General features: G+C 36.9%; 1 protein-coding gene across 1 annotated transcript; it reads left to right on the top strand.

The window, feature by feature from the left end:
- The first annotated feature begins 630 nt into the window (after window positions 1–630).
- Or8g30 (olfactory receptor family 8 subfamily G member 30) lies at window positions 631–1,566 on the top strand. The gene has a single exon (NM_001000597.1). It carries the CDS (start codon window positions 631–633, stop codon window positions 1,564–1,566), a length of 936 nt encoding a protein of 311 aa, NP_001000597.1.
- The last annotated feature ends 10,530 nt before the right edge of the window (window positions 1,567–12,096 follow it).

Here is a 12,096-nt window from a genome sequence, read left to right as displayed (position 1 = left end):
ACATCATTTACATATATATATGTGTGTGTGTGTGTGTGTTACACACATATATGTATATATGGTTCCCCTCAGTCACAGTATTAACTTAATATGACCTCTCTGAGCAGTTACAGACTGCCAATAGCTCCTTAGAAGGGATTAACTTTGTGCTGAACTCCACATCCCTTGCTGGTACTCACATTGTGTTGCCTTATATGGATCCTGTGCATGCTACCACAATCCCAGTGAGTGTTAAAAGCAGCTGCTCTGCTGTGTCCAGGACTTAATCCTAGTACCACCATGTGTCCAGTACTTAACGCTATGGATGCTCCAGATGGCAGTTAATTTTCACATGCACATTTACTGACTATGTATCTTAAAACTTAGAAAAATGTTAAGGACTAAAAACAAGAACTCCAGAGATCCCTTTATGAAATTTGATTTTAGCTAATAATTCAGTGTGGTTAATGGAAGCTTGCTTCTATGACACAGTTGAGCACATTTCTACACTGGAACCCACTCTCCATCTCAATTTAAAGACATTGCTTTGAATTCACCAATAAATGAAGTCTTCAATTCAGTGATAGTATAAAGTCACTCACTCTAACTGGCTTACAATTGTCTGACTTTTTCAGGAGCTGACTGGAGAACATGGCAGCAGCAAACCATTGCACACTGACTGAGTTCTTCTTGGCTGGGCTTTCAGAGAAACAAGAAGTCCAGCTGCCTCTTTTTCTCCTATTTGTAGCAATCTATCTGATCATGGTAGCAGGGAACCTGGGGATGATTGCATTGATTTGGCTCAGTTCGCACCTGCACACACCCATGTATTATTTCCTCAGCAGTCTGTCCTTCATTGACTTCTGTCAGTCCACAGTTGTTACCCCTAAACTGCTGGTGAGCTTTCTGACAGAGAATAACCAAATCTCTTACCCTGGATGCATGTCTCAGCTCTACTTCTTCATCGCTTTTGGAACTGCAGAATGCTACACATTAGCTGTAATGGCATATGATCGCTATGTTGCCATTTGTAGCCCTCTTCTTTACAATGTAACCATGTCCTATCAGCTTTATAGTTCCTTGATTTCAGTGGTGTATATTTATTCTGTGTTCTGTTCATCAGTAAACACTGGCTTCATGATTAGGATTCAGTTCTGCAAATTAAATGTGATCAACCACTATTTCTGTGATCTTCTTCCCCTCTTGAAACTTGCATGCTCTAATACCTATATCAATGAAATGTTGATTCTATTTTTTGGTACAGTGAACATCTGTGTTCCAATGCTGACTGTTATTACTTCTTATATCTTCATCATTGCCAGCATCCTTCGTATTCGCTCCAGCGAGGGCAAGTTCAAAGCCTTCAGCACTTGCAGTTCCCATATCTCTGCTGTTGCTATTTTGTATGGATCTACAGCATTCACATACTTACAGCCATCATCAGTGAGTTCGGTGAACCAAGGGAAAGTGTCCTCTGTGTTTTATACTACTATTGTACCCATGCTGAACCCCTTGATCTACAGCCTAAGAAATAAGGATGTCACTCTTGCATTAAAGAGAATTCTTGAAAGAAAAAATATTATGTAAGCAGAAGTTATGTGAAGAACTGTTCAAAAACATATAGATTGAATTTATATTATTTGTTTTACCCTATCTTTACTATTACTCATATGCTAAGGCCCTTTGATAATTTTTACTATTAAAAATGTGAACATTAAATTTCATGCATCTAATATCTCCTATGTTTCTTAGAATCAACAATGTTAGCAAATGGTAGGGTGCCATGGGTCCTTATGCCCATAACTGATAGCCAATCATGTCTTATATTTTTCATATTTGATAAACAACCATTAACATGATAATAATAATAATAATAATTATTATTATTAATTATTATTATTTATGGTTCTGTCATTATTACCCTCTGGGTCTATTCTCTGACTGTTGCTCATCCCATTCTTCATCCCCTGTCTCCATTAATTCTAACACAAATGATAATTTTTATTCATTTTAATTATTTTTGAGAACTTCATATGTTATTATAATTACATCATTTCCCTCATCTCTTATCAACCACTCTTACATCTCCCTGCTATCTCTCAAATAATAGCCTCTTTTCTTCTCAGATATAGATGTAGATGTAGATGTAGATGTAGATGTAGATGTAGATGTAGATGTAGATATAGATACATAGAAAGGTGGACTCAGGTTCTAGCAACCATTAGTTACCCAGTAATGGGTGTGTTGAGATTACCCTCTTCTACATTATTATATCATATAGCCGCATTTTTGTTTCTTGTTTAGGAAATGATATTGTTGAGATGTAAAGTGCCACTTCCCTGTCATACACAGAAGTCACAATGTCACCATAGACTTACCTGTACTCTAGTTACTAGAATATTCTTTTCTCTTCTTCTCAAATGTTACCTGAGCTTTATAGAAAGAGGTTGTATTGCCCATGGATGAGTGTGCCTCTTCACCCGCCGTCAGTTGTTCCATCTTTTAGACAAGTTATGGAGTTCTGTAATTGTCTCTATCTGATGTAAAATGAGTTACATTTATCTATAAGTGACTCAGTAAGTACTAAATATACAGTTCTATACTAAAATACTTTGTGTAGATATCACTATTAGAGTCTGCTTTAAGTTCATAATCTCATCAGAAACTCATAGATGATTAGGGTTATAGAACCAAACATGAATTCCCCCTGTTGGGTGGGCCTTATGAGCAATTTAGTGGTTATGTTTTACTGTCAAATACAATTGGCACTATTTCACCTTACATAGAATTTGACTTACTGGTTATTATTTTGATTCATGGGTGTCATAGCTGAATACAACTATTAATTTCTTTTCCTCCCCAGGCAACTTGAATTGTATTTATCCATGTTATGAAAGCTATCGTCAGCAAATGGTCCTTTATTCAAATTCAGCTTCATTCATCCAAGTTGTGTCAGAATAGTGTAGTGTCTTCAACAATAGAGTTTCTAAGGGCGATAGCAATAGCATATAATATTTTGAGTAGGATGTGTGTGTGTGTGTGTGTGCGCGCGTGCACGCACACACACATGTGCAAGCGCTTGTATGTGTGTGTGTTTTAAGTAAACATAGAATTATATATGATTTCTGAATGTTTGAAACATAATTGTTGCTGTTTACTCTCTTGTTGTTTTCCCTTTACTTTCTCCATTGAATTCCCATCCCCCTTCTCTGTTAAAGTCCTCCTATTATTTCTATTGTCTTGTTCACAGCATCTATACCCGGTTGTGAGAGTGGAGACCCATCACCACCACCCATGTTTCTTTAGTTTGCTCGTGCAATGAGGGGATTATGTATTGTTTTTCTTTCTGACTTTGAGTTAACTCAATATTTTCTAGTTCTGTCTATTTACGTGAAAATTTCAAAACTTTATTTTTCTTTAGAACTAAATAAAATTCCACTGTGTTTTCATTATCAATTCATCAATTGTAGGTCATTTATGCCATTTGCACTTCTTAGTTACTGTGACTAGGGGTGTAACAAACATGGTTGAACAGTAAACTATGGTGTATATTGAATGTTCATCCTTTGTCATAGGCCAAGAGCAGAATTGCAGAATTGCAAATTCATATGGCAGACTCTCTCTTTCTCTCTCTCTCTCTCTCTCTCTCTCTCTCTCTCTCTCTCTCTCTTTCTCTCTCTCTCTCTCCTCCCCCTTCTCGTTTTCACACTTCCTCCTCTCTCCTCTCTCTATGCTGTTCTCTCTTATGTCATCTCCCTTTGGTCTCTCTTCTTGTGGGAGTTTGATATATTCAATTTTGTCAAACATTTCTCTGATTTGTCTGCCACTGAAGGAGGCATCACTTTCCAAAATGGGAGCTTCCTTTTACAAAAAAACTTTATCTTCATTTTTGGGATTAAAAGTGAGGACTACAGGTGGTGCTGTATTCTAGCCAATGTAGCCAGATTGTTAGAATGCAGTCCCTCTACACTCAGACACTCTCAATGGTATATTTTCATTGTGTTGCTGAATAGAGTAGCTGGTAGTAATTATTGCACATCAAAAAGATTGTTCCAAGTAAGTTATTCTTAGGTTTTGGTACTTCAATTCCATTACACCTTGTGTATCTTAGCTACCTTTGGAAGATTTTGACATGGGCACTTTTACCTTTATGCATTTCCGTGAATCTTTATGTTTCTTTTATGACTCACTTTGGAGATTCAGCAATATCCAATATTTCAGCATTGTTCCCAATGAAACTGAGTTTCAGTAGCTATTCACAATGGTAACAATAGTCATAGCCTTCAGGCCTTGTGCCAGGTCTACAAGGACTGACCAAGTAGATGGACTTTTAGGAATGTGGTCATTTATGACTTTTTTTAAAGCAGTTTAACCTTGAATTACTTCTTTTACCCATAGTGGCTTTCTGATTTGTTGTTTTTTTTCTTTCTTGTTAATTAATTAATTAGTTAATTAATTAATTACATTCCAGATTTTATTCCCCTCTGAGTACACCCTCTGACATTTCCACATACCATACCTCCTCCCCACCGCCTATGTCTCCATGAGGATGTCCCCATCCAAACCACCCCACCCACCCCACCAGACCTCTAAACTCCTGGAGGACTCCCATTTCTTAAGGGTTAGATGCATATACTCTCACTGAAACCAGACACAGCAGTTCTCTGCTGTACATGTGTTAGATCCTAATATCAGCTGGTATATGATGCCTGTTTGGTGTCCCAGTGTCTGAAAGATCTCTGGGATCCAGTTTAATTGAGACTGCTGGTCCTCCTACATGGGTTGCACTCCTCCTCAGCTTCCTTTAGTTTTCCTTAACTCAGCCAGAGCAACCAGCAGCTTCTGTTCATGGTTGGGTGCAAATATCTTCAGCTGCTTTTCTGGTCTTTTGGAAGGCAGTCATGATAGGTCCCTATTTGTGAGTGCTCTATAGCCTCTGTAATAGTGTCAGGTCTTTGGGGCCTCCCCTTAATCTGGATCTCACTTTGGTCCTGTCAGAGGATCTACTTTTCCTCAGCATCTTCTCTATTTTTATCCTTGCAGTTTTTTCATACAGGAACAATAATGGGTCAGAATTTTGCCTGTGGGATTGCAACCCCATCCCTCATTTGATGCCCTGTCTTTCTGGTGGAGATAGGCTCTACAAGTTCCCTCTCCCCACTGTAGGGTATTTCATCTATGGTTCCTATCTTTGAGTCTTAAGAGTCTCTTACCTCCCAGGTCGCTAGAACATTCTGTAGGGTCTTCCCAACCTCCTACTTCCCGAGGTTGCCTGTTTCCATACTTTCTGCTGGCTCTCAGGGCTTCAGTTCTTTTTCCCTACCCAATACCAGATCGGGTTCCTCTCTTTCTGCTATCCTTTTCCCTTTCCATTCCATGTCCCTTTCCACTGCTTTGTGGTTGCTTTCTTCTCCCTAGCAAGTGGGCTTAGGTGTCCTCACTTGGGTCCTTTGGATTGTTGATCTTTCTGAGATCTGTGGACTTTATCTTGGGTATTCTGTACTTTTACTTTTTTCTTTTTTGCATAATGCCCACTTATTCATGAGTACATACCATGACTGTCCTTTTCAGTTTGAGTTACCTCACTAAAAATATTTTGTAGTTCTATCCATTTGCCTGCAAAACTTAGGATGTCCTCGTACTTAATAGCTGAGTAGTATTCCATTGTGTAAAAGAACATTTTCTGTATCTATTCGTCTTTTATGGAACATCTGGTTTGTTTCCAGCTTCTGACTATCACAAAGGGAGTCTCTATGAATATAGTGGAATATGTGCCCCAGTGGCATGGTGGGGCATCTTTTGAGTGTATGCCCAAGAGTGTGGTATTGCTGGGTCTTCATGTAGAACAATTTCCAATTTTCTAAGGAACCTCCAAATTGATTTCCAGATTGGTTTTACAAGTTTGCAATCCCACCAGCAATGGAGAAACTTTCCTCTTTCCCCACATCCTTGCCAACATGTGTTGTCAATGATGTTTTGATCTTACCTATTTTGATAGATGTTAGGTGGAATCTCAGGGTTGTTAGGATTTTGGACATTTCTTTAGGTGCTTCTCAGTCACTCGATATTCTTCTGTTGTGAATTCTCAGTTTAGTTCTATACCTCATTTTTGATTGGGTTGTTCAGTTTTTTGATGGTTAGCTTCTTGAGTTCTTTATATATTTTGTTGGCCCTCTATAACAGATGTGGGGTTAGTAAAGTTTCTTTTCCCAATTTGTAGGTTTCCTATTTTTCAAATTTACTATGTTCTGTGCCTTATAGAAGACGGTTTTCAGTTTCATGAACTCCCAATTTTTAATTCTTGATTTTAGAGCATGAGCCATTGGAGTTCTGCTTAGGAAATTTCCTTTTTTGCCAATGAGTTGAAGGCTCTTTCCCACTTTCTCTTCTATTAGATCGAGTGTTATCTGGTTTTATGTTGAGGTCCTTGATTCATTTGGACTTTAGCTTTGTGAAAGGTGATACATACAGGCCTTCTTTAATTTTTCTACATACATACATACAGTTCAGTACCAGTTATTAAATATGCTTTGTTTTTTCCATTCTATATTTTGAGATTCTTTGTTACAGATCAAGTGTGCATAGTGTGTGGTTTTATTTCTGGGTCTTCAATTCTATTCCATTGATTAACCAGTCTGTCTCTGTACTACTACTTACCATTTTTATCACTATTGTTCTGTAGTAGAGCTTGAGGGCAGGGATCGAGATTCTTCTAGCTGTTCTTTTATTGATAAGAATTGTTTCTGCTATGCTGGCTGTTATGTTTTTCCAGATGTATTTGAGAATTAGTTTTTCTATGTCTTTGAAGAATTGTGTTGGAATTTTGATGGGGATTGGATTAGCTATTTTGATAGCCTTGGTAGGATAGCTATTTTTAACTATGTTAATTTTGTTAATCCATGAGCATCGGAGAACTTTCCATTTTCTGAGATCTTCTTTAATTTCTTTTTGGAGACACTTGAAGTTATTGTCATGCAGATCTCTCCCTTATTTGGTTAGAGTTATCCTAAGTTATTTTATATTATTTGTGTCCATTGTGAAGGGAATTGTTTCTATAATTTTTTGCCTGTTTATAATTTGTAAAAAGGAAGGCTACTGGTTTATTTGAGTTAATTTTCTATCCTGCCATGTTGCTGACGTTATTTATCTGCTGGAGAAGTATGGTGGTAGAATTTTTAGTGTTGTTTATGTATATTATCATATCATCTGCAAATAGTGATACGTTTATTTCTTCTTTGCCAGTTGATCTTTTTTTGTGGTTTATTGTTCTAGCTAACACTTCAAGGACTATATTGGATTAGTTATAGGAAGAGTGGGTATCTTACTCTTGTCCCTGATTTTAGTGGGATTGCTTCAAGTATTGCTCTATTTAATTTGATAATGGTGGTTAGTTTGCAGTAAATTGCTTTTGTTACAGTTAGGTATGAACCTTGAATTCCTGATATCTCCAACATTTTTAAGATGAAGGGGTTTTGTATTTTGTCACATGCTTTTTCTGCATCTAATCATGTGATTCTTTTTCTTTGAGTTTGTTCATATAGTGGTTTATGTTATTAGATTTTCACATAATGAACCAACATTGCATGCCTGGGGTGAAGATTGTTTGATTGTGGCGAATTATGATTTTGATGTGTTCTTGGTTTGCAAGAATTTTATTTATTATTTTTGAGTTGATATTCATAAGCAAGATTGATGTGAAGTTCCCACTTTTCGTTAGGTTCTTGTGTGGTTTAGGTATCAGAGTAATTGTGGCTTCATAAATGAATTAGGTAGTTTTCCTTCTGTTTGTGTTTTATGGAGTAGTTTGAGGAATATTGGTATCAAGTCTTCTTTGAAGTCTGGTAGAATTTTGCGCTGAATCAATCTGGCCCTGGCTTTTCTTTCTTTCTTTCTTTCTTTCTTTCTTTCTTTCTTTCTTTCTTTCTTTCTTTCTTTCTTTTTTTGGATGGTTTTTAATGAATTCTATTTCCTTATTGGGTATGGGCATGTTTAGATAGATACCTCGTCTTGATTTAACTTTGGTGTGTGGTATATATCTATAAAGCCATGCATTTCATCAAGATTTTTCAGTTTTGTTAAGGATAGGCTTTTGTAGTAGGATTTCACATTTTTTGAATATCCTTTATTTCTAATAAATAGTGGGTGTTGAAGTCTCCTACTATTATTGTGTGAGGTTCAGTGGGTGTTTTGAACTTTAGTAAACTTTCTTTTATGAATTTGGTTTTCCTAGCACTTGGGGCATTAGATGTTCAGAATTGAGACTTTCTCTTTTGAATTTTCATTTGATGAAAATGAAGTGTTCTTCATCACACTTGATAACTTTTGGTTGAAAGTCTATTTTATTGGATATTAGAATGGCAACTCCAGCTTGTTTCTTGGGACCATTTGCTTGGGAGTCCTTTTGCTATTCTTTTACTACGAGATAGTTTCTGTCTTTGTTATTGATGTGTGTTTTCTATATGCAGCAAAATGCTGGGTTTTGTTTGCATATCCTGATTGTTATCTTATGTCTTTTTATAAGTGAGTTGAATCCATTAATATTGAAGATATAAAAGAAAGATGACTTTAGGTGTCTTTTGGTTTGTTTTTGTAGGTGGCTTTATGTGCTTATGGTTTTCCTCCTGTTACTTTGTTGTGAGATGCTTAATATCATTTCTTTTCTTTGGTGTAGGTACCTTCCCTATGTTTGAGTTTTCCTTCTAGGATTGTCTATAGGGCTTGATTGATAGATAGACACTGTTTGAATTTGGTTTTGTCCTGGAATATTTTGTTTTCTCAATTTATGTTGATTGAGAGTTTTGCTGGGTATAGTAGCCTGAACTGGCATTTGTGTTCTCTTAGAGTCTTCATGACCTCTGTCCAGCGTCTTCTGTCTTTCACAGTCACTGATAAGAAGTCCAGTGGGATTCTGATAGGTCTGCCTTTGTATGTTGCTTGGCCCTTTTCCCTTGTAACTAGCTCTTTAATATTCTTTCTTTGTTTTGTGCATTTAATGTTTTGATTATTATGTGACAAGAGGATTTTCTCTTTTGGTCCCACTTGTTTAGTGTTCTATAGCCTCCTTGTACCTTTATGACCATCTATTTCTTTAGGTTGGGGAAGTTTTGTTCTATGATTTTGTTGAAGACCTTTTCAGGTCCTTTGAGCTGGGGATATTCGTTCTTCTATATTCCAATTATTCTTAGCTTTGATCTTTTCATTTTGTCCTGAATGTTTTGGATTAGGAGTTTTTTATGTTTTGAATTTTCTTTAACAGTTGTATCAATCTCTTCAACTGTATCTTCTACACCTGAGATTCTCTCTTCAATGTCTTTTATTCTGTAGGTGATACTTACATTTGTAATTTCTGATCTCTTTCCTAGGTTTTCAGTTTCCAGGTTTGCCCCCTTTGTGTTTTATATATTGTTTTTCTTTCACTTTTATGTCTTGCTTTATGCAATTCTTTCATCTGTTTGAATGTATTTTGCTGTATTTCTTTAAGGGATTTATTTGTTTCCTTTTAAAGCACTTCCACCTGTTCATCTGTGTTTTCCTGTACTTCTTTCACTGAGTTATTAATATCCTCCTCAAAGGACTATTATATTCATGAAATTGAATTTTAGGTCAATTCATGGATTGATGCTGAGAGAACTGGGATCTGGTGATGCCCATGATGTATATTGGTTTCTGTTCCTTATGGGCTTATTCCTCCTCTTGCCATCTTGTTATGCCTGTTGTTCGCTGGTCTGGGTGACTTTGTCTGGAATCTGCCTCTTTTGTACCTGGATTGCTTCAGTTCTCCTGGAAAGCCTGTGGCCCCGTCTGTAACAGACCTCCTTGAAGGTTTCCAATTGGAAGGTCTTCAGAAGAGCAGTCAAGCTATTGTCCTTTGTGAAGTTGTTCTCCTGGGGGAATGGGTATGGACTGTGGCTTCTCTTTCCCTGTTTGCAGCAGAACTCTAGAGAGACTTTCAGTCTTTTGGGTCAGTTGTCTTGCATTCCACAAAGTCCCCTGGGGTGTCTTCAGACTGTAGTATCTGTTACCCAGTTGCCCTGTGTACACAGGGACTCCTGGGATGCCATCGAGCTGTAGTTTTGTGAGTGCAGTGGATCTCCTGGGATATCTCCAGCTGTGGTGTCAGATGCCATTAGTGCAGCAGATTTTCTGGGATGCCGCAGGATATGATGTCTTCTGGGGAGCATATTAGCTAGAAGTCTGTTCCAGCAGAAAGGATAGAGTGGAAGTGGAATGGTAGTTGGGCAGGGTTTTGGGTAGGATGGCTACCTGAGTCCAATGGGTTCTCAGTAGAAGCAGTGGGATTTTGGGAGGGTTCTTACCAAATGCTCTGAGTCCAGTAGATCTTCTGGAATGCCTCAGGGTATGGTGTCTTCAGGGGAGCAGATTAGGTAGCAATCTGTCTCAGCAGAAAGGACCAGTAGAAAGGAGAGTGGTTTTCGGTGGACAGGGGTTTTGTGGTGTTTTTGGTCCCTGAGTCCATTGGGCACTCAGACACAGCTCTGGAACTTCAGGAGGATTCTTACCAAATTCCTTTGATTTTCATATATTCCTACTATCCTCGTAGTTCCTTTTATAAATTCCTAATGCTATTTTCTTTCGTCTATCTTTGCATACAGCCTGTTCCTTCTCACCCAGATTCCTCTTTCCTGCATCTAATAGAGGCAGCTTTTAATCTGCTATCTAAATTAGAAGCAGTCTATTATATGTATTTTCAGCCTTTTACAAAATGGGGCAGGAAAAAATTGAAGTCAATAATGAAAAAGTAATACTTTGCAGTTCAATTCTTAATGGATCTCTCATGTTCTTGTAAAGCTTCAGCAGCATGCTTCCTCTCTCTGTTCCCATTGCCATTCTGGTATTATGAGAATATACAATAAATGCAAACAAGATCTTCATATAGCATTCATCTCTTCTATAACCCATATATCAACCTCTTCAATTTTTTCCAGAAATCAGTTTTAGGGACTTGAGGATCACCTACTCCTGTAGTCAAAAATCATCCTGAAACAGTACTTACTTTCTGTCCTAGTTGGAATTTAACTAATCATCATAGCCAAAATACCCATGAGATTTGATATAGTAGAAGGAGATTTTTGTTATTGTTTTGGGTTTTTCTTTTTAGTTCAATGTTATAGACTTCAGTATATTAACTTGGCTCCATTTATAGCTATACTCATTACAGTGGCTTGTTTTAGAGGAAAAAACACTGGGCATGTTGAATTGCTTTTTCTAGTTGGATCTAGTTCCATACAATTTCCAACAACTCTCAAAATGAAGACAGAAGGTAAGAACCAAGAATTGATCATGTGACTTTTTAAAGGACAAGTTATATGCAATCTGGAACAATATATAATATTTTTGTGTGTACTTAACTAATTTGAATATTTGTGTTTTGCTTGGCAGTGCTTTCAAAGGCTTATGTGAATTCAGTTTAATCATATTACTTAATAATATCAAGTAAAATTTTATCATAATAATTTGTAATATACTCATTTTGGAGTAGTTGTCTTTTGAAGGGCATATATACACCGAAAACTGACATAAAATATTTTTAAGAGTAAACAAGTCCTGCTTTTCCACTTTTTCAGTGATTATGATAACCAGAAAAGATACTGAGAACATCACACTGATTTTGAAGCAGTGTGTTGTGACACCAAAAGAATGATTCTAAGAAAGAAGTGGCATGATTAATAAGCTAAGACATAAGTATTTGGATGTACCCAACATTATTATAATTGAAAATATTATATAAAAATTTTCAATAATTCAATATAAGAAGTAGGTTCTTCTCTAGGGTCTGTTGCTTAACTAGAAAGAGTTTCCTGAGTGTTTTTGGTGCCATATATGGATTTCATTTTGTGAGGTGGGCCTTAGGACCAATAAGTGATTGGTTTCCATGAAATTATTTCAAAAGTGGGTATACCTGTCTAATCCTGTTGTTATTGTGTCTTACAGGGCTCACAACTAGGTAAGATGAAACCATATGTACAAGATGTGTGCAATCTCAAAATATATGAAATAGTAAAATGAAGATCAGAAGATTAGAGCTATGGCTAATGAGCTCTTGACAATTCACAGGTTTTGAGAGAAGGAGGGTCACTTTTTCCCATGAGTATAACC

The sequence above is a fragment of the Rattus norvegicus genome, chromosome 8 (assembly GCF_036323735.1).
Source record: "Rattus norvegicus strain BN/NHsdMcwi chromosome 8, GRCr8, whole genome shotgun sequence".
NCBI classification, from domain to species: Eukaryota; Metazoa; Chordata; class Mammalia; order Rodentia; family Muridae; genus Rattus; species Rattus norvegicus.
Note: the sequence above shows the minus strand (reverse complement) of the source record. Positions and strands in the feature narration are given on the sequence as shown.

Coding starts and splice junctions, on each gene's coding strand:
- Or8g30 (NM_001000597.1), top strand. CDS start 631: ATGGCAGCAGCAAACCATTGCACACTGACTGAGTTCTTCTTGGCTGGG.